This window comes from Tribolium castaneum, chromosome 5 (genome assembly GCF_031307605.1).
Source record: "Tribolium castaneum strain GA2 chromosome 5, icTriCast1.1, whole genome shotgun sequence".
NCBI classification, from domain to species: Eukaryota; Metazoa; Arthropoda; class Insecta; order Coleoptera; family Tenebrionidae; genus Tribolium; species Tribolium castaneum.
The window spans coordinates 13,443,974-13,468,318 of NC_087398.1; the positions used below are offsets into that span (position 1 = coordinate 13,443,974).

General features: G+C 30.2%; 1 protein-coding gene across 4 annotated transcripts in view; it reads left to right on the forward strand.

Moving 5' to 3' along the window:
- The window catches only part of LOC659486 (uncharacterized protein), a 169,227-nt gene that overhangs the window by 138,751 nt on the left and 6,131 nt on the right, over window positions 1-24,345 (forward strand). For all 4 annotated transcript variants that reach the window (XM_015979961.2, XM_064357139.1, XM_015979960.2 and 1 more), the window contains 12 exons: window positions 925-1,113; window positions 1,331-1,480; window positions 2,018-2,139; window positions 5,683-5,775; window positions 6,121-6,267; window positions 16,529-16,687; window positions 16,782-16,923; window positions 20,176-20,273; window positions 20,576-20,735; window positions 20,783-20,880; window positions 24,044-24,134; window positions 24,184-24,300. In XM_015979961.2, coding sequence (XP_015835447.1) covers window positions 925-1,113; window positions 1,331-1,480; window positions 2,018-2,139; window positions 5,683-5,775; window positions 6,121-6,267; window positions 16,529-16,687; window positions 16,782-16,923; window positions 20,176-20,273; window positions 20,576-20,735; window positions 20,783-20,880; window positions 24,044-24,134; window positions 24,184-24,300 — 1,566 coding nt within the window. The remainder of the gene's footprint in view (window positions 1-924; window positions 1,114-1,330; window positions 1,481-2,017; window positions 2,140-5,682; window positions 5,776-6,120; window positions 6,268-16,528; window positions 16,688-16,781; window positions 16,924-20,175; window positions 20,274-20,575; window positions 20,736-20,782; window positions 20,881-24,043; window positions 24,135-24,183; window positions 24,301-24,345) is intronic.

Sequence of the window (24,345 nt, forward strand, 5' to 3'; positions counted from 1 at the left end):
CTCAAACTTTAACTATAGACCATTCTGTAGAAAATAAAATACTACAAATAAAAAAAATATAGTATACAGTTAAATATTATAAAAACTATTCATCAAAACATATTGAAATGTTATTCTTAAAAGTATTCAAATTCTATTGTCTCAGTTGTTTATTAAATTTTTATTACCATTTATTCTACAGATACAAGGTTAACTTATTTTTTTTATTTGCCATTGTAAAAAGGGTCAAATTTAATGTTTATAACAAGAGTTCTTCGATGTAACATATGCATACCTTTCGTTAATCGAAACTTTAAAAACTTATCGAAATAATAAAAAAATTCAAAATGTTTTTTTAGACTTGGAAATGTTATTCTATCCATCTTTAGCTCTTTACCGACTGAAATTTGTCCAAAAATTATTGTTTCCCAAATTTCAACGTTCTCTGATAAACCGATCCGAAAATATTTAGCTGTATCCATACTTTTTAACGCCCTGTATATAATAAAAGACAATAAAGAAAAAAAAGTAAACTTGGGGAAAAAAAGAAGAAAATGAGAAAACAAAATAGGAAAAAAATATATATATATATTAAGATTAATTAAGATTGCTATTGTAATTTTTAACAGAGTTAAAAGTAAAAGATCTAAGATGTAGACATGTTACAAAACCGAAGTAATGAAAGTTGTTTGTGTTCAATTTTTATTCTTATGGTTATAAATATTCCATGTCTTGCAGCTTTAATCTAAAATTATTCACTTTTATAACGTGTACTATTCCAGGAGAACAGTTTTTCAAACAACTTCCGTACGAATTTACCAGTCGAACAAAAGCTCGTGCGAGAAACCATTAAGAATATTGCCTTTCGAAATTTATTATTCACAAACCGCCTACAACATTACTGTCATTATCAATGCGGCTAACTCCGTCTGCTTTATTTTCCAGATATGTATTTCGTTTTTTTCCGAGACGGAGCGGCCGTTATTGGGCCCCACGTTTTCGCTAGCTACCACATACTTAACATACGCTTTGATGCCAATCCGTCTCAAAGACGCCCTTCTAGCCGGCACCGTTTTGGCTCTGACCCAAGTTATTCTACTTGTTTATGTGGGACAATTGTACGCCATCGCAGATGTAAGTATGATTTATCGAAGCGTTTTTTGGCCGTCTGGAAAACTAACTCGGTTTGGCGACGGATTAATCAGTCAATGAGAGTGCTAAAGCTACAGACGGGGATTTAATTAGGGTCGAGGATTCTCCAGATATTGACTCACCTTTGTCAAAGGGTTTCGGAAAGCTGTTGATGGACCAAGACAAAACTTGGAGCAAGCTGTAACATTTATTTTTTCAGATCACCAGCTGCTTTGTGATTCTGCTGTGCGGAAACGTCGCCGGCGTTTGCACCCATTATCCTCGAGAAGTGGCCCAACGTAAAGCTTTTTTAGAAACGAGACAATGCATAGAAGCCCGCCTGAAAATCCAGCGAGAGAATCAGCAACAGGTAGCTTTATTACAATCTGTATCGAATCAGAATGCTAGCCCTTAGTTCAGATCTAATTTATAAACCATAAGGGACTTGTCCTCACTTTAATTAAACCTTTACGCGTCCCTGGACTTGTTAGCAAGTCGTCCCTTAATCACCAACACGCTCACATAATTGAGAAGAATTATTACAAAGTCAAATATTTTAACCCGTCTAAAAACACCGAAGTTTCAATCGGTTAAATTGGAAAAAAATTGAATTTGCTCACAATAATTCAATTACGTCACTTCCAGGTCGGTACTTTTTCAGTTCATGCGAGAGAACTTGAAATGGAAAGATAATGGACGCACTTTAGATTCAGTTTTCAATTTAGCCGTCAATTAACACGCGCTTAGTGAAACCGGAACATTCTATAGATTTCTTCAGCTTTTGCACGTAAATCCGATTATTAACCGGAAACTTACCCGAGAGGATGAGGGCAAAAAAAACTTTTAACGTTTGATGTAAACAGCTCCTTTCCTCCCCCATATTTTTTAATGATTAAATATTGCATAGGAACGTCTTCTCCTGTCAGTATTACCGAGGCACGTCGCTATGGAGATGAAGGCGGATATTGCCGGACAACCGAAAGAAGCCCAATTTCATAAAATATACATCCAAAGGCATGAGAATGTCAGGTGAGATATGGATCCATTTTCTCGACAACTTTTTATGTTCGATTAAAACATTTTCACTTTTTTAAATAATGCCTACATTTAGTTGTAGAAAATAATACAATTGAATTATTCTGCTCAGTGGTGTCATAAAGTCGGCACAATTTAACCCATTAATCCATAAATGGATGAAGGCTGGTTTCTGGTTTTTGCTCTGAATGTGGTTAATGATCAATCAGCTCGCGCGGTGAAACTAATTCGAAGTTAAATCGTTTTGAATATTTGATTAACTAGTCTAGATTGAGCTAATTTAGACTTTAGTACGATATTAAACGTGACGTTACGTTAAAAATTGAAATATATGAAAAAAGGTAGAAGTGCATCAGAAATCTGAAAATATTCAAACATACACATACATGTGGAATAAGTTGTCTAAAAACCGGATTATATTTTAATCAAATATTTTTGTCATTTTTAAAAGCTCTTATTTTTGAAAGCGTTTATTTTACCAGCTTTATTGTTTGTCTCTCTCTGTGTGTGTGTTTCATATTTTTCGAGTCAAATTTGAAAAGGTCTTATTTTCCGAAATATCTGGAATTTTGCATACACACGTAATCTCCGTAACAATGCAATTCTATTTTGTTAATTAATTGGAACATTCTTCAAAGTTAAAAATTACTACTGCAGTTTGCTTCTTCAATACAAGCCATATGAACTTGAACACATTGGAGAGTTTAATAGTGCGAAAGCAGCAATGATGTTATGTGAGAAACAAAACCTACAAATAAATGCACAATTGAGCTTGTTTAGGGTGGTGTAAAGACCGAGATAAAGAATAAAAATAAAAAATAAAAAACATGAAAAAATATTTTTTTAAAAAGCAAAAAGTTAAAGATGTAATGTTTTTCTACTCCAGGAAAACATTTTCTTTTTTCTTTCTTTTTGCATTTACTACGGTAATGTAGAATTAATTACATTCTTCAATTGATCAATGCTTCCAAAGTTTTTATAAATTTTAGAATCCGAATTTGTCAGCAAAGAAATTCTCCTGTATAGAAAAAACATTATTCTTTACTATTTAGTGCATCTTTTAAATAAAAGCTTTCTTTAAAACGTTTTTTTTTGTTTTTTTTAACCTGCTTTCAGACAAAGAAGATACGTTATAGTTTTATGTGCAGGAGTCATAAAACTTTTCGAGAGAACACTTAATGTCCCAAATAATCTGACTTATTTTCAATTAGTTGGAAGTTGGAATCGAGAAAATCGTGAAATCAAATAGTTGTTGTAACCAAAAATTTTTATTTATTTTTTTTTTATTTTTCGACATTGTCAAAATACAACGATTTTTCTCCTGTGTAAAAAAGTTTGGATAAATGTTTGGCATTTCTGAATACGAAACGTCAGATTATTTTTAACAGATTTAAAGTAATTTTTAGCTTTGTTGAGTCTGATTTGAAGAATAAAATGTATTCAACTTGTTTTCACCTCGTGGATGATAAACCTCTCGTTATCACTCGACGTTTAAGAATCTATTCGTGAAAAAAAGCGTCCAAATTACACTCAAACTCGTTAAAAAATAACTATTTTTCTTTGGATGAAAACTGAAAAGTGCAATATTTTCACATCCGAGTCGAGTAGATTAGACTCAAACTTTAACAGGCCACTCTGTATGAAATAAGACAGTATAAAACAATACGCAATTGGAGACCAAGAAATGTATATTTCAGCCTCTTTTTTTGTTTGTTCTTCATTTTTTAGAATATTTAGGTTATTCACTTTGTTTTCTTTATTTTTTAGGTATCTATCAAAACGTTGAAGTTTTTTTCTTTTGTATTTTTTTTGTCTATATTTCCAATTTGATTTTTTTGTAAGGGTGAGTCTGCTAAAAGTATTTTTTACTGTACCTCAAAAAATTATTGCACAGAAATCAGTCCTTGCTATTAAATACATTATATTTTTTTACTATGTAGGTATGTGATTTTTTTAGAATTTTTCTACATTATTTTATGATTAATTAATTTTAATTAATTTTGCAAACGCTGAATTCTGTGATTATTAATTTTCGCGGTATAGAAAAAATATAGGTTTAGTAGACTCACACTATAAATTAATAATTTCTAAATTTTTCATAAAACCAAAATAATAATTTCAGCTATCTTTGACTTTGAAATTGTTTCTAAATTAAACGTACGGCATTTAAATGAAAATTATTAAATTATTTTTTTACATTGTAATTCCGCTATTCCATGATTGCAGTTGGGCCGTAATTCTGTCAACTTGTATTTTCACAATGACTTATCTTCTTAAAAAAGATAGTAATTTATTATAACACAAAAATTTTTACAAATATAAGAAACAACTAACTTATCAAAAATAGAAAACTGTTTTTATAAAATTGAATTTGAAGTATGTTTAACAATTATTAACAGTTATTTCAATTATTATAGGCTTCATATTCGTCATTACTATTGTTAGGTTCAGATATATAAAAAATTAATCATCTTTAATTTTGTAAACCCCTTTCAACAATTATTGTAACAATCGTCCCTACGGGTTTAAACCAAGATTAAAAAGGATTATTTTTTTATACAACTCGACCTTAGAAACATAACTTCCAATTTGAAAGTTCTTGCTTTAGCATTATTCATTATTATTTCCGTTGAACGAACTTCACTCTAAACTAATCTTTTTTTTTACTGAACGTAAACACAAAAAAAGATAATTTTGGAACAATATTAGGTAAAAGATTGTTCATAAAAATATTCCAGATCAAAATTTATGCGAATGTTGACAACGTGGAACAGCTGAATTTTAGAAAATATTTATGTAAACATGGAATATTATTTTAATAGTAATTGCTGATGATGAATAGCAGCTATTGTTAACAATTTTTCAGTAAAAAGCTTTTTGATATTTACAAATTGGATTGAACGAATTTACGAACGCTATTCAACTGAAACATATACTTTTGTAAAATTAATAAAACCTGGTGTGTTTTCAGCTTACTAAACTACCACCAAAATTGGAACTAAAATCCTTTGAACATTTTTCAACTGAATACAATAAAAGCTGGTTTGCAAAATTATGGGATTCATTTACAATTTTGAAAATAAACGATATGTACAGTTAGGATATTTTATTTCACTGAACATCACATATCCTATATCAATATTAATCCTATCTTCAATTTAAAAAAGTTCATGTCAGTGGATTACTAGTAGAGGTCGTAGGTCTTCCGTACTATATGGTAAATAGTTTATTTTAGTGAACATTAAATAACACACATAACACTATTAATTTTATGTTCAGTTTTAAAAAGTTCATGTCAATGCACTACAAACAGTTCCATAAAAACCCCACTGTTCAGCAAAATAAAGTCTTCACTGTATATTCTCTTGTAAATAACAAGAAAATTTTATTTTATTTATGTTTTAAAAGATTCATCATGCGAACGAGAAATGCAGCATTTGTACACTTGTCCCGATTTGTGTGTTTAAAAATGTGGAATATGTAGGCAATTTGAAGCCACGTATTTTGAATATAAAACGTTTTGTTTGCGCATTTCAGCATTCTCTTCGCTGACATTTGCGGTTTCACGACGCTCTCCGACCAATGCACTGCTGAAGAGTTGGTCCGAATCCTGAACGAGCTCTTTGCCAGGCAAGTATGCGCTAATAAATCTTGGAATTTGTCGAAAATCACGCCCCGATTAGCGATATTTCTACATATTTCCGTGCACTGAATTATGAATGAAGCAAAAATTGTATAAACCGGAGCTGCGCTGCCACCGACAGCATCAAAGAGGGAAACATCGGTGGCTAAATTTAGAACAAAGAATTTTCCATCCACCTGAAAATTAATCGCTTCGTGAAAAACGCGCGATGGTTATTTTATAGTACACGGCTTTTAATTACAATTTAATGACGACCGTGGAGAAAATTAATCTCGAAGATGCTAATTTCGGGCAATTTGCAGCAAGGCTTAGTCGAGTGGTGATTGTTGCAGGTTTGACCGGCTGGCGGCCGAACATCACTGTTTGAGAATTAAACTGCTGGGAGACTGTTACTATTGCGTTTCCGGTTTACCGGAAGCCAGGCCGGATCACGCCCATTGCACGGTTGAAATGGGGCTGGATATGATTGACGCCATAGCGTAAGTAAATGCTTCCAGTCTGCATATTAGCATTTCTAGGTCAATGCTTCGGACGGTTTTTAACAAAATAAAAATCGATTTATTCCTTTCACAGCCATTAAAAAATAAACCTTCATTAATCACTACTATGTATTACATTTGAAATAATTTTTATTTTTTAACATATTCTTACAATTTTCAACAAAAACACAAACCTGTTTAATTTTTTATTTTATTTTTGACTATTTAACTTGTTTTCACGGCTTTAATTCTTTACTATACAAGGTGAGTCTGCTACAAGTATATTTTTTCCGTTTTCAAGAACTAATAAATCAAACAGAAATCAGTGTCAGCTATTAAATACTTTTTTTTGTTAGTAACATTTTAAGCTTGCTTTTTAATATGTGAATCCTAGATTATAAACGATATTTTAAAACACGTTTCCCATAGCAACGTGCTTTCACTATTTTAAAACACACTTCCCATAGCAACGTGTTTTAAATTAAAATGTTCTAACAAAAAAAGTAAGAATAACATTTATGCGAAAACGCTTAAAGTTCTCGGGTGTCTATTCAACTATTTAACTGGCATACGCTCGTTGCATAACGACAGCCCTCCAACTTTAAGCTTTGTGTTTTTGCTCTCGTATTATTAATAACTATTAGCTGTTTCAATTATTTTTTTTTAAATAAATTTGATAAAATTGTAAAACTATAAATTATATCAGATATTAATTGTTTGAAGTGCATGAATAATTAGTAACAGTAATTTTGAGAGAAAATGCGATATTTTTTATAGTTTTGAAACAGCTAATATAATGTTTCCGTAGTCATGTGATTTTTCAGAATTTTTCTAAAAAACCTTATAACGAAAATAATTATTCATTAATTAATTACCTAATTAGTAATAAGTCGCTATTCCAAAAAATGTTGTTTTGTACAAAAAACACTTAAAAAAGTAGCCAATCTCACAAAAATGATTCATTAAATAGAAATTATTTTGCGTATTTTTTTCTTTTTTTAACTACAAAGCTTAAAATTTCGAGTTATTACTATTTTGTTGTTTAATTTGTGGGGACACACTGGTGCAACAACAAGGATTTTCAAGTTATAACGTCATAATAAGATTGGTGGCAGGAATTCTCTACCGAAGATTGTAAGAAATATTTTCGACAATTAAAGATAATAATAATAACTCTATCTTTCTTGTTTATTTTTAAATGTTTAAAATATGTAATTAATAATAAAGATAAGTAAAAATAAAGTTAAGCACACCATCTTAAATTCTCATCATACCAACAACACAAGAACTGAAAACCTTTGTTTTAATAATCTACGATTGACTAAAGCAAGACATGGTGTCAATTATTCTGTATTAAAGTTTGTAACATCTCACATCGATCACCTATCATCTAAGAGTTTCCTTCTAAGAGTCATAAATTACTTAGCTTACAAAAGCTTTTATTCTACCGCGAAATATTTGCAGTCTGACTTCACTGATTTTGAGTGTTATCAGTAATAATGTAAAGTGATGTTAAATAATTCTGTTTCTTTTGCCTTTTTATTTATATTAATATTTTTTATTAATTAATACCTATTATAAGGAAATGATATATGTATTAAGATTCTTTATTGGTGCTTAACGAGATGTTAGTTATACGTTTTACACGAATTACAATTAACACATAAAAATACTAAATGAAAATTACATTTAAAAAACTCATCCGAGCTGCACAAAAATTGTGTGTTCAAAAAACTTTTCAATTTTGATTTAAAAATATTGAAAGATTTTTGTAGGAATTCTAGCTGCAAAACATAAAAAAAATAATTTACTGCATAATATCGGGTACAACTCTTTATTCTAGGATTTTTGTTGTACAGGCTGAGTCAATAGTGGCTTATTTCTAATTTTTTTTAGTATACAACCAATAATACCGACCAGATCGATAATCGTAAAAAATTTCAAAAGTAATCTATAATTACATTGTTCTGGATATTGTCAAGTCTGTCCCCCAATGTTGATTCAATTAATGTTTTTAATAATTAAACGAAATATCTAAGTGATAAATGCAATTAATATTTTTGGTTGCATCTTAGGACATATCGATATGTTATACTCGTACAGCTTTGGGTAAAAGTATGGACTAAACGTTTTGTGCCTAAACTATGCACCTTACGTAAAAACTCATTAGTTCATCAAGTACTTTAAAATGATCATTTTTCAAGAATAACTTTTTTCAAAATTCCTTTTAGTTATCGAGTTGAAAAAAAAAATTGTTAAAATTTTTTACTACAGCGATTTTTTGGTAAAAGATTGTGTCTTAAAAGTAACTTTTGCTTTAATAAAATTTATTGTAAACCAGTGGTTTTTCTTAAATATTCTTTTAAAATTGCGGTGCGAATTTATTACGAAGATTTTTTTAATTTAGCCGAAGTTGCTGTATTCATGATTGTTTTTAATCTACTAATTTGATTCATCAAATTTTTCGCAAAAATAAACAAACATCCATGGATACGACCACTTCGGCCAAGTTCGAAAAACCTTCATAATGAGCACGAAACGCAACTTTAATAATTTATTTAAAAAAAACCACTGGCTTAAAATTATATTTATTAAAGTAGAAGTTATTTTTAAACATAATTTTTTTCCCAAAAAATTGAGGTAGTAGGGTGCCATTTAAAAAAAATTGAAATAACTCGAAAACTAAAAGAAATTTCCCAAAATGTTGTTCTTGCAAAATAATTACATTTTTAAAGTAAGTTAATGATGTACTAATTAGGTTTTTCATAAGGTACATAATTTAGACATAAACCGCTTGGTTCCGTACTTTTGCCCAACGCTATATATGCTGCAAAAAGCTGTAGAACGCATCTTAGTTTTTTTTTATTTACGTGAAAAGTTACAAATTGGTCCATTGAACTAAGCATAATAAATTGAATAAATAAGTAAAGAGAATAGATACAGCAGAGAGCTATAATCCAAACGCTATAATTGTCTTTATAAAATTCATAGAAAATCGAAGGCAACTTCTTAGCCATGTGATAACAAGGTTTTTGGCAAACAATTATCTGTTTAAATATGATTTGATTAATAAAATAGTAATCATTTATTAAAAAAGCAGTTCGAATGTTAAAAATTGGCATTTTACCCTATGGGTCTATTAAATCCAACCTCTGCAGAATAGGTATATTTCCGAACGCATGCAGACGAGGCTTAAGCTAAAAACTCATTTTTCTCTCGTAAAATGCTCAAATAGACGGAAAATTATTTATGGAAGTCAAAATTGTAGTTTTCGTGGCTTGTGGTTTAACTCGCTCTATCAGTGAGACACTAACTTTTGTCTCGAAATTTCGTACATCATTTACCTCCGACTAAAATTTTGAGCAAAAAGTATAGTAATTTTATTGTTTTTTGTAAATACATTAACACATGTTTAAGTTAAAAACTTGAAAATTTTAACTCAAATAAATCCGTAATTATCGTAATTAATTACGTAATTTTTGCTTTTTTGAAACGTTTTAACATGTTTTTCTGCTAAAAACTTTCATTTCTTCTAATTTTACTTAAATAGGCCAAAACAAAGAAACGCTGATAGTAAATTAAATTATTTGGCCGTTTTCTTTAGATGCATCTTTTTTTTAGTCAGAGACTTACTTATTATTTGCTATTTTGACCTAAAAGCTCAATGTTTTGAGATATTTCTCTCTAATACAGCAAAAATTGTAAGGTAGAAAGAAGTCGAAAAATTGCAAAATTGGTTTATAGTCATCATTTTTACCTTTTTTCGTATTCGTCTCTAAAATGTTTTACCTCTGAAAATCTAAAATGATATTCTCGTTTGTATATTACTTTGACTTTTTTGTACAATTTGCTAAAACAAATATCAAAGAAGGTTTGAAAGCGAATTTGTCAGTGACACTGACCTGACCTGACCTGATCTTTTTGCTAGATTTATCTTGGTTTTGAGTAAGTGGCTCACTTATTTTCCAAAATTTCGTCAAAGATGATTAAAATATATGAAAATAGACGTTATTTTAGCCTGTTTGATGTAATTTACGAGAAACTCATTTTTGCACGCAGTTTCATTAAAGCATGTTTTGAAAATTACATTATTTTGAACTAATTAAACATGAGCATGAAACGAAGAGAACACTTTGTCTTGATATTAACCTTGAACGTTATTATTGTGTTTAATGCATTTTCAAATGTTTTAACGTAGTTTATTAGAATCTGTTACATGTTTTCCCACTTTTTACTTCACCTGACAAGCTGCCATTGCTAATGCAACAACTGTTATGTACTTTAATGGAAGCAAAAAAACTAATTTCGTCTTTAACAAACAGCACTTTATAATTCATACAATGCGAAACCAAAGCCCTAACTCATTTCGAGTGCCTACTTTGTTAATATTTGATTTTATAATGACATCTAATATCATTTAACAAAGCACGTAAACCACTTTAGAAGCTTCGTTTTCTTGACATTTCCCTCAGAATCGTAAAACAAATTTACGAGTTCCTGGCTTTTAGGTGACGTGATATTTGCATTCCAGTGTTCAAAGCTGAATATTGTAAATAGTCAGTTAACATTTTTAATTTAAATTGAGACCATAATGGGTTTTGTACAAATAAAAGCTTTCAGTATAAATAAAGCTGGTTTTACTTCGAAAACATCATTCGTTAGTAACGACTTATTTTCTTCAATATATTTACTACGCAGATAAAGTATAGGTTATAGTTTACATAAAACCGAGCTCATTTTTATTACAATTATAACGTGCTATATTTTTTGTTTAAAATGAAGCTGTCTAGCTATTGGCTAAAACTTTCTCATCCTTTTCCTATTTGTGTGCAACAGGAATTTAGGTTTCCACTTTAAAAACTTGGACGAATCAAGCGTAAAATACAATCATAACAATATAACTTTTGCGACTTGAAAGCGACGATAAACAGCTTTAGTAGTTCTATTCACCCCAGCATTGTACACATTGTGAAATCATAATTTCCCACCAGCGTTATTTTTACGGTCATAAAATATTTGCGATGCAAAATGTACATCAAGAGGCAAGATATAATAGCGGTAATAAATTTTTATTTGCCACTAACCAAATAACGATGAGTAAAATGCGGATTAATGGCTGGAGATTTTGATTTAAAATATTCTATTAAGAATAAAACAAATATTTCCGGAGCGTTTCCTCTGCTAGCTTTGAACTCTATTTAGCCGACTCGTGCAAACACGTATGTAACATATTTTCGCATAAAATGTTTCCTTTTTTCAAAATTTCTAGTTTTTTAATGTTTTACTCGTATAATTACCGCCACAATTCTGGCATAATTAAGAAAATACTTATGCGCCCGTTAAGCCCAACGTGCACAGAGTGCACAATTAAAATCTAGGTCGAGGATGCACTCCAAGAGTAGAGTTATTAAAAATGGCAGGATAATAATGGATAATGGTTACCACTCGAAAGATTTTCAACTTCCGCTAATATTTTTCACCTAGTGAATGCGGTGAGGCAGACTATAAGCATTCCCACTTTGCATATTTATGAAAGAATTAAGTATGGAATATAAAGCACGTCGTAAAGTTTATCAAGAATCATATGTCACGGTTTGTAATTCATTGTTATCGTACTTGAGCGCAAAAATCAGTTCAGTGGTGGGAGAAGGCGCCCAAATATCCATTGCGGATTTAGGAAACGAGGCGAAATCGGTTTAACGTCTACAAGCGAGCTTTTAAAATTTCCGGATTTTCGTCGCGATTTAAATTTGCGAAACGTGTTTTTTGGCGAATGTGGTCTCGTCTGCGGGATAAATGACGCTTGTATGGAACGAATGGCCAAGATTTAACATAAATTCGGGTCTATTAGGGGAACGAGATATTGTTCCCGCAAAATTTATTTATCAAATAAAGTGGGAGTTGAATTACGAGGGAAGAGATACGGAAAATAAATAATTGGGACAAAAATAAGATTTCTTACGGTCGGCACAATGCTCTGTTTCTCCTATTTTGTTTCAAGACAAATTAAATGATAGGTTATTAAATCCGGATTTATTACTTTCATGTTTTTTATTTATTTGCACTTTTTATTTCTCGATCTATGCCCTACTAGGATTATTTATTTAGTAATCAATAATTAACATTCCACATTTATGCGATAGGCCAGAAGACAGTTTTTGACTACTTGCTCTTAAACAATTACATAAACTACATAAATTCTCACTAATAATAATACAATAAATACTTATAATCGGATTTTGGATATTGTTCAGTACAACTATCTAAACTTCCTTTAGTCGAGTCATTTACCTTTGATGATTTTTCTTGGTTAATTAATTAACCCATATGCTAATTTTAATACCGGGTGACTTTTAATGATTTAGGCAAAAAATCTATTGGCAACAATGAGTTATTGGCCTCCCTGGTAGCTTATTATATGAAGCTGTTTCGTCTGACGGCCAAGTCAGCGATCGTAGGTCGGAAGTGAATGACAATTGAGTATAAAATTTTGACAAATTAATTTCATAGTCAAGGTTGCCAAATTAAGTTTTCAAATTTGTTACCAACCCGACTACAAAAATCACAATCATTAATAGTCGCCCGGTATATGAACACTAACTGCTTTCGCTTCAACTTCAAAAAGGGAAATTTTTCAGAACTTTGTAAAACATTTTCTCAAGTTGACTGGGATACATCAGATAGTTGACTTAAACAACGTATCTGTTGCAAATACTGCCTGTTGTTTATTCGGTCAAAAAATATATGAACTATTCTAAATGTTTGTATTCTAGTATAAATTCACTAATAAACAGAATTCCTTCATGTCTTTAACAAAAAAATATCTTTAACAAAAAACCCAAAACACCGTTTTTTTATAATAAATTAAAGTATGATCGTTCTCTTAACAAGACTCTTACCAGTGTAATTTTTAATAGTGTTTTTATATCATGTAACCACAATGCTCAGTTGCCTACAAGTGTAAAAGAATAGTTTAATATTATTATGTATACTTACGTTATACTTTTTCATATACATATAGTATAGTAAATACTATATATAGTATCTGCATGCGATATACTGCAAGCTTTAAAAAAAGTCTTTAATTTCTAATTTCTCTACCTAGTTTCCTAATTAAAGAGTATTCTTACATCCTCACCCAACCCTCTTTAAACTGTTTAACCTCATATTATATTTGTTCAAATGTTTTTGTCATACTAGTTTTCAAGAAACGTGATCAAGAAACGTGATAAAAATTTTTAGCCTATTTGTAATCTAAACATTTTTGCAAAAACAATTAGACGTCAGACACAGAGAAAAAATTACTTTCTTTTAAATTTTCTAAAGGTCGGTTTATAGAGGCGTCATTAATTTAATCTGCAATTAAATACGTGATTAACTCATCACATGACCAAATTTAACCAATATTATTGGCCCATTCGCGTTGTTAACTTTTAACAACGAATTAAATTTTAATAGAGCTTTCTATAAACCGGCGCTTTACCTTTAATTTTTAATTTTTCACCATAATCGGGTGTACCACAAGGTTCAAATCTAGGCCCCTCTCTTATTTCTAATTTTTGTGCATGATCTTAGGAATGTTATTTCCTTAGAAAAATTACAATTTACAACTTCAACGTTTCTAAATGATTTAGTACAACTAAATAAATGGTCGGAAATGTTATGTCATGACTTATACACGTAAAGAAACAAATCTGTCCTCCAATTACAAATCAGGAGGTACAACATTGTCTGGAATAGTTAATTATAAAGATTTAGGAGTATTATTCGAATAGAGGCTACAAGCATACTTAACTGTATCTTATTACCTTATTAGACCCCCACCGTTCAATCTGCATTCTTAATTCCTTTATAATACATATTCTTAATAATAAAACCGATTGCTCCTATCTGCTGAACCATCAGTTGCAAAACATATGCCCACACTAGAAAAATCAAGTGACGGTAATTTTAGGAAATTGTTAGTGTATCCCATTTAAGTTCATAGTTTGCAACAGCACATTTAAATTTTTTGTAGCGAAATGGAACACAAATTGAGAGTTTCTGGTGGGTTTTCTTAGCTCAAAGTGTGTCGCTAGTTTTTAGTTTAACACAAAATTTTTTTCTTTTACAAAAACTTTATTTTTCACTCTAAAATGCGCTGTTGCAATTCTACTATGAACTGAAATGAAATATAAATGGGTTTTTAAGAAATTTTGACTTATTTTACAACATACAGGTTAAAATGAATAATTGTGCAGTGAACGGAAATATGACTCAAATATAGTCAAACAGCTTCCTTCATTTTGAATAATTTATTTAACATTTTGTCATTGTTCCGTTATGCCTCCATTGATTTATTTTCTGAGGTAGTGAAGAAAACAAATCCTGCCAAAGATTTTGATTTAGGCTTAACTCCTCTAACTATCTTCAAAAGTCATTTGTCAAAATGTTCTTTCAGGCACATGCTGAATTTTTCAAGCTACAAATTTTAATTTTGCTAATAGTCTAACTTTTAATTTACCCCCTTGTAAACAAATATTTTATATAAACCTTCAGTTACTTTAACATGCAGCTACTTTAATGCATTTACCAATAACTACAACATTAATAATATTAATATACAAGTTTTATAAATTCCTGACATTTCTTTTTTTAATATTTATACTTTTTTTTCATATTCAGAATAAGTTTAGTTAAGTTTTTTGATAATTAATTTATTGTCTTTATTTATTAACTCATTGAATAAAATTACAATTTTTAGGAAGAGCACAATCCTTTAATGTGATTTTTTATTTTTTTTTATTTTTTTAGTTTTTACAGCGTATATACAAAATAGCGCATTAGCTCTCTGGTACATTATAGGAAACCTTTCATGCAACCTCAAAAAAATATGATAAAAAATCCATCGGTATTTTTAAGGAATTTGTCAACACGAAACAGTTTGGTAAAACTAGCATAATTGTCAAGTACTTGAGTATTTTAATCTTAATTAATCCCTATTAATCCGTATCTCAATTACTGTAGAATAGTTACAATTATAGCTAAAGCATTTTTTTGCTATTTTGCCAGATCAATTTTTTAGTTTTCTAGATATGAGTATAAAAACCATAATTTTGAAAATTAAATGTTGATGAATATTATAAGTAATTATAAGTAATTATACCAATTTACAAGAAAAGGCTCAAAGATCAACCACAAAATTATCGGGGAATAATTTTACTCAGTACAGTTTACAAAATGCATGAAAGTGTTACGATACTAGATGAACAGGCAGGGTTTCGTAACCATGGACAATATTAACATTCTAAAGTATCTTGTTAAGAAAGAAATAAGTAAGATAGAGGAAAAATGTATGCTTGTTTCATGGACTTGTACATTAAGAGAAGAAAGTAAGAGAGTAAAATTAAGAGTGTAATCAGGAAAGAGAGCGGTGAGATTTGAGGAGAAATTAAGAATTCGGCTTAAATACAGAATTCTGCAACAATATTGGAAAGAACGAGAAGACTACTATGAGAAGAAGGAATATGCGTGTATAAAGAATGAGAGAAATGAGAAGAACAATAGAAGATGAACTGAAACTGAGAGATGCCGACATAGATAAGCCGGAAAAAATAACATGCATAAGAGAATCACGAATAACGCAAAATATGCCCTGCTTATTAACGATGACTTCCCCAAATGCTTAAGTAAGATATAAAGTAAATATAAGAAAATCATAGCTAGATTTAGATGTGGAAATGAGGAAAGGGAGAACGAATTTTGAGGGATGATTGACAAACACTGTTTGTCAGAGTGTGCGAATTTGAAAGGAAAAAGTTCTAAACTAAAGTGGTGAAGGAAAAGAATATGGATGAGAGAAGTGACAGATGCAAGAAGAAAATTGGAAAAGAAAAAAGAAGTGTAAATATACGTAATGTAAAATATCAATTAAGTTTAAGTAGGACTGTAGAGCCAAATATCGTTGATGTGGAAGAGTGGGGGAACTTGGTCTTTTTCTTGGTTCTATCACCGTTAAAATATTTAAGAAATTAAAAGAAAAAAATCTCCCCTTTACTTCTTAATATCTAGTGCTAAAATTAATTCAGGATGATTTTTTAATTATTTTTCTACAGTTTGTTGGAGCATGTGCTACAGCGTACTGAAGAGCTTATGCACCAATTTGATACATCCTCTATATTTAGCGTTCCCATCTTTCGGTTTTTTCGGTCGAATATCTAAAACTGGCCGTTTCCGCTGGCATTTTCGACACTTTGATTAAACCTTCTTCTGCTTTTCGCAGCTTGGTGCGTGAAGTGATGTCAGTCAACGTTAATATGCGGGTTGGAATCCATACCGGACGCGTCCATTGCGGAGTATTAGGACTTCGCAAATGGCAATTTGACGTGTGGTCGAACGACGTCACTTTAGCCAATCACATGGAAAGTGGCGGCATTCCAGGGTAAGTTGAAATAATAATAACTTTCCGGATTGTTTGCGAATCGTCTCCTCTCATCATTCATTTTTCGTAAAACGAGGAAAATTTTGCTTCGCAGACGCGTCCACATTACCAAAGAAACACTGAAATGTTTGGGCAACGATTACGTCGTCGAGCCAGGCAACGGCGGTGACCGCAATTCTTATCTCAAAGATCACAACATCGACACGTACTTAATTGTAGCGCCGTCGTATAGAGGGGTGAGCAAATTTGATTTTAACTACGGTTTCTTATAAAATTGTGCCGATTACTTTTTCCTTATTTTATTTCAGTAACTTATTAAGCACACTTGAACTCAATGTCTAAATTTTATTTACAAGTATTAGTGTGATAATTTGATAAATAATAATAAAGCCGAAAATTTTTACTCTCTTATGACTAATTTTAATCGTGGAACAGGTTTTTTTTCAACGGAGAGGTTATTAAAGATTTTTTCCCGGTGCACACTCTGAATACCAAAGAATATTATTTAGAACAATATTTAATAAGCTGGTACTGCTGTATGAAGGACTGGGACTGGGACTGGGAAACGTAACGAGATACAAAATTGCAGTATTTTCTAAAAAAAAAAAATACCACAGGAGGATGAGCGTTATATCGTCTCGTTATCAAATTGTTTTAAATTAATTTAAATACAACCAGTTCACTAATTTCTTGGATAAAATACAGAAGTGTTGAGGTTTGCATTTCTAACAAACTACTGAGTAAAATTGATTCAAATTTTTGGAAAAAACATCAGAAAAAATTACTTAAAATTTTAAATTTTTGCTTCATTTGTATTTTTCAAGAACCTGCGAATACGGTTAGAGATACAAGAAAAATGTTGGGAAAAAAATTGTAGAGAATATCTCTATCGTTAACGGGTAACTTTCTAATACTTGACCACCGACAAAACGAAGCAAATCTGTTACTTGAGCGTCTTTGAATGACTTTGGGGCCTAAATGATTGAAGATAAGGATATGGTTTCGCGGATTTTTCGTAGGAAATTTAATTCTCTACAACTTTCTCTTTAACATTTTTCTTGCATCTATAACCGTATTCGCAGCGTTCTGAATAATATGGGGCAGAGTAGACATTAGTAAAAGTTTGAAATGTAGTTTACGATAAATTTCTTCCATTAGGTTTATGTTTTACTCGGTCTTACTATTGAGAATTTAATGCTCGATCTGCCTGTGATTTTGTGATTGCTATGTGTTAACCGTTATGCAAATCTAACCATCTTTTAAAATTCATTGCTTTGAAAACTTTGACGGTAATGGAACAACTGCGCTCTCTGGTGATAATAACGGAACTATCGAGGACAGGAACGTTTTATTTATACGTTGTTTCACATCCTAACCTTTAGATATTCGTACTCTGGTGCAATTGGAGTAAATAAAAAAATCATTAGACAAGATTTCCTGCTTATCAATTTTAAGACACCATTTGATAAAAGATAATGGCATTATAACTCCAGGGGAAGCAATTAAAAAAACTCCAAAAATAATTGAAAGTAACAAAAAACTATTATTAGCAAAATACTTCAAATTAAGTAAATTAAGTAAATACTGGCACATATAGTGTTTACTTCCAAGAGCATACTTTTACTGAATACTTGTACTTATAGTAAACACTTATTTTTATGCATATGAGCCATTCGGTTTTTTGCTCTTTAAGACAAAAAATATTTTGTAGGAATTTGATTTATTCTTGATTGTGCACCATATCAAAAATTATAATATTTTGCCTATATACCAGTAGACATTTATGACATTACTTGACCTGACAAGTCTCTCTCTTACGGAAGCTAGGTATAAGTATTTGTTTGAAAATTATCAAACAGTTCAGACAATTTACTAATTTCGTTGTTCCAGATGCATTTTTTGTAAAATTTTCTGGCTACATAAAAAACTTAGCACTTTTGCAATTTCTGGCATGCAACTGTAATACAATAAAAACCTCAAAAGACTGTTTGAAGAAAACAAAGGAAAAAATATTTTTGTATAAATTTTTGTATAAACTTTTTTATATAAAGAACAATTTTCTACAGTCCTTTAAAAAATAAAATAAGTCAAAGAAACTATTATAATTAGTCACAATTACCAAAAAATGTATATTGTACACTTACTAAAATTTAGATGAGTGGAACAAACTATTACTGAAAAGTATATATACTTAGAATTTTTTATGATGTACTGTTATAAACAAAGAATTTTTCAAATAAGGTTATTTTTCTTTAATAAGTTGGCTTATTTATTGATATCTGGCATTAATTTAACAAAAAAAAAACAATTAATAAATTATTGAACCAATACCAATTTATTTTTTTTTAAATAAGTTAATAAATCAAACAAAATATACTGAAAAATTAAATTTTCTGAAACTTCCTGCTTTGATTAAAATACAAATTATTACAATGTCTGGTATGTATTCAACTGAATATAAAAAATTCTTTGAACAAAAATCAGACAAAATAAAACAAATCAAAAGTATATTTCTGCCATCTTAAAAATTTTTAAAAGCAAACTTCTTTAAAGACCAAGTTTTTAGTCAAATAAATGATGACAATAAATTCAAACTTAAAACTATATCGACCAGGAAATAGAAATTTTTCCAAATAATAAATCGGCCGATTTGTGGAACGCTTTTAATTAAATAATAACTAACTTAGGTACCCTTTTGAAAAAACTGCAGTTTTTTCATAAATTACTATTTTATAAAAGAACATGATTTGTTTTTGGAAAATAAGCGAAATGGAACAACAACAACCAAAAATAAGTCAATTTTGAAACCTTCTCTTGTGATGTCCTTCGTAATTCTTTTTAGAATAAACGAGTTTTCTTTACAAAGGCGTGTGTGATATTTCTGCGTTTAACTCATGAAACTAATGCCTCATTTTTGCCTAAATTTTGAACTACATAAACTAACAGTGATGGGCAGACTAATCTAAACTATATTTCATAAACTCCCCAAAAATAATAAAATTTGCAAGAATAATGAGAAAAAATTGTTTTTTTTTGGTTCTATTATTTTTTTATTCAAACACCAAAGTAATAAATATTCGGTAATAATGGTTTGTTAACACCTTGGTTATTTTTCAAACTTCATTAAAAATTTGAGAAGTCAGGTAATTTTATTAAATTAATTATTTTTTATTTATTATTGATAAAATAGTGTACTTGTACGATTTATGATACAATATACTTTCCTAAGTTTTCTAGGATACGACTTTGTCGTCTATCTGTTAAAATTATTTTATAGACAGGAAAAGTGATGCGTTTAATGCCACAAGGAATCAATGGAGCAAATTGAAATTATTAATTAAATGAGGTTTCTAATTACAAATACTCATTATTACTGCTGAAGTTCCTTGTAGATGCAAATTGTAACTAACTAACAATTAATAAGTGTAACAAGAATAAATTGTAAAATGTGTTAAATTGATTGAGGATGTGACTGGAGGTGCTTTCAGGGCTCGACACCTTACCAGAATCATTCAATGAACGGAAACATCTCGAAGGAGATGAGGGTGATGGGCCACGGATCACAACATGGAAAGCATTCGTCTAAGTGAGTAGTTTAACGAACTTTTCATTCGTTTGTTAAATTCGAGCTTAACAAATTGTGTGAATGGACTTTTTCGCCCTATTTCCATCCCGAATGTTCTCGTTAGGAACTCAATAGGTGCACTGGGCTTGAATTCAGCTCTCAGTTTCGTAACAAACAAAAAGCAGGCTCGCAACCAAATCGGAGCAATTTCTGAATAATTGTTAAACATTTACATTTAAAATATTGAAAACGGGGTCTTCACAAACGACCAAAACATTTCATCTCTATTACAACCCGTCCTTTAATTAGTGCGCCTATTCCAGACTGGGTTTCAGCGAACCTCCTGAAAGGGAGAAAAACCCTGAAGATGAAGTGAACGAGTATTTGATGAGAGCCATTGATGCTCGCAGCATAGACAGATTAAGGACGGAACATTGCCGGACCTTACTTCTCCATTTTCGTGATCCAGTCAAGGAGGCCAAAGTCGGTATAGCTCGTTCTTTCTAGCTTTGTTCATTGTTTCGTTGCAGTACATTTTGGAGAAGGACAGGATGCTCACTTTGTATTTTTTCTGCTCCACGTTTTGTTTCACCGCGATTTTTTTAGTCCAGATTGTTGTGATGCGAAGGTAAGTACACAGTTTTATTACGCTAAGCTCTTTATGAAAAAGCCATTTTTGGAGATATACATGTTGCGTTTGCTTTCGACAACCGAAACGATCTGATACATTTTACGGTGACTCTTTGGAAGCTTTTGACAAGATGTATCACAAAATGCTTTGGCATCTTTAATACGGAAATTTCAATCGGATCCAAACTCGATGAACCAAATGTAATTTATGAACAAGAATGGCGCTCGACAATGCTATTTACTAAATCGATTTTCAAACATTTGGTTAATACTTACGTGTGATTATTAATGTCCAATCTCTAAACAATATTTGGAATAATGAAAATTTGTTAAAATGCCATTTATAATTTTGCCGTAAGCGGGTTTGTTTATTTTCATTGTTTCACTAATTTTATATTAGCTGTTTTAAAACTACAACGCCAACGTTGCATTCTCTCTCAAAATTAGCTGTTATAAATTATTAATGCACTACAAAAAAGTAATAGTTAATGTAATTTATACTTTCAATGAAAGGTAATAACTATTATGTACTCATCGCATTTAGGCAGTTATTTCCCTCACGCTCCAGTACTCCAGTGCCCACCTAAAAAATCTCTGGACCACCCTTGTGCTCACCCAAAAAATTGCCAATTGATTGTGATTAATATGTGTTTAAAATTTAAACGGTTTTAAATTAGTAAATCAAGTTCTTTATTTATTGATACAAAAAGCTTATTCAGCTCGTAATAACACAGTCAGTACCAAGATACGAAATGATATAGGATATATTATTCAAAATAATCTTAATTTGTCGTTAATAAGTCGAGGATGCCGAAATTTTTGATTGTTTGTATAGGCACTATTATCGTCTACACTATAACTGGTAATCTTTGTCTGCAGGTACATGTTTAAAAAATAAAAATCCTTACACTTATTGCAAAGTATAATTTACTTTTTTTCAGTTTTATTTTGGACATCACGAGTAATACATACGATATTTTGAATTTTTGAAACTTTGTATAAACATAAATTACATTTATAAAAATAAGTAACCGTTAAAAGATTGGTTAATGGTTTTTTGTAAAAAAAAATTAAAAAAATATGTTAAAAAACGTAAGTTTTGTTTTCTTTGATTTTTGAAAAAAAGCTCTCTGTTTCAGAAAACTTATTGGTTTCTATTGAAACCAATAAAAAGGATTTTGAATCTACGTTTTTTTGTAACTCGGTGGCAAACGAAAAAATTTTTGGATTGGCTCTAACTAAAATATAAAGTCGTATCAAAAATAGCGAAGTCTTTATGAACTCTGAAAACGTTTAATTTAATTCTTCTAATCAAAATAGAGGAATTGTGTTCCATTGTGAGTAATTATAATCTAATCTAACTTATTGTTTAATATTTATTAACAATTTACTAGTTTTAAATACATCTATTACAAATTAATAATATTATCAGCGAATGAGGATTCAATCGATAAAATCTCAAAAAATGTTGGGGATATAAGTATGCATTTTGAGATTAATCGTTTCTAAGCGAAAAAATGTTTGCTGGAAGATAGAAAACTGAAACAACTAGAACCGATAAAATAAAAAGTTTCATAGAAAACACATTTGAAATTATTTTTCATGCTGCTGCAGATTTTTTTTTAATTTAGTATATCATTTTTTCATTAGTTTATTTATTTGACAACATGCTAAATAAACTGAAATCTGGACAGTGTCGTTAAGGGAAAAATATTAGATTATTTATTACTGGTATTAGGTTTTATATGCCTAAGAAAAATTTTGTTGATCCACCTATGTGCCCACCCAAAAATTAGGAGCTAGTTTCGCCACTTTAAGTGACAGTCCATGTCAATTTGACGATTTTTCGAACTTTTACCAACCCATCAGCAAAAAAAAAACTAATTTGAGATATACGTTTCAAAAAATATTGTACCTAACTTGTTTGTTTACATTTATATCAATCTTATTAAAAAAATCATAATTCGCTAAAATACGACCTTGGCGTTTTTATAGTTTTGAAACAGCTAATATGTCTAAAGCACATTTAATAAAATAATAATAAAACGCACAATAAAAGTATTGAAAGTTTGTACTCAGTCATAATCCGTTAAGTTCTGTACAATGAAAATATTTTTAAGATGGCGGCACTTTGAATTATATTGGAAGTCGCTATCAAATTTCTTATTTTAAATGGAAAGCTATGTTTTTCACTGCGTTTTTGGATTAATTAAGTTCTTTCAAGGCCGTTTTATCAGCTTTCTCTATACCTAAGTTTAACCGTTTTTGAGATATTTAAGATTTTTTGAAAATTTTTGGATTTGCACCTGTCACTTCAAAAATCGGTAATTTTCTGTTTTAAAGATTTTGAAATTATATTTAGAAAATTAAAAGAGAAGCCTATATCTGTTCTCCAGTGTGTTTAACATTGGAAAAGAAGTTAATAAACTCAAAAATTTTAAGGTTAAATTTGAACAACTTCAAGTACCCATAACTTAATTTTTTCAAATAAAATTTTATTTTACTAGGTTGAGGAGAACTTTTTTCTGCATCGATTTGTATTAGCATTCCCAATACCTACAATATCTACCTCTCTGTGATAATTTTCAAGTTTTTTTGGTTTTTATGACAATGCAGAAAATTTCTTACTAACTACAGATATTTTTGCATAGTTTGCCATAAAAGCATTTTCAATCTCAACAAAAAGTTATTGTAACTTGAAAACTATTAAACGTAAGATAGGGAATGTTAATACAGATCGATGCAGAATTAAATTCTCTACGATTTAATGCAATAAATCTTGTTAAAATGAGTTATGGGTACTTCTGAAAACTTAACTTTCTTTTTTAGAAATCTGAAAACACTAAGGTGCAAAATAAAAACCCTATATATTTCGTAAACGTCTAAATTTAGGTATAGGGAAAGCTTATACAAACTACCTTAAAATAGCTGTAATAATCCGAAAACGTATGAAGAAATATAGCTTTCCATTTAAAATAAGAAAGTTGATAGCGACTTCCGGTATAACCGGAAGTGTCGCCATCTTGAAGATATTTTCGTTGAGCAAGACCTAAAAGATTATGTTCGTATACAAATTTCCAGATAACTATCATTATTAGAGCTTCCAATACTTTTAATGTGGGATTTAGACGGAACCCCCTGTATATTTATACAATTTTCAGGAACGACACAGCATATTTGTGCTCAATTCCAATCATGTTTCTTCTGATTTTAATTCCGGTAATAGTATACATGGAAAACGTCAATTTGGAGGTTTGTATTTTCGAATTTTTGCCTTTGCTACAAAAGCGTTTGGTTTCAGAATGTCCACTTGAAAATTTTTGCAGTGTCAAAATACATACACAAAAATAGGAACATTGCTCAAATATTTTCTTTCATAATGGCTGTTTGTATATATGGTTTAGTAATGTTACATACGGTAAGTTTTCCTGCTGTTATAAAAATGATGAAAACAATTTTTATT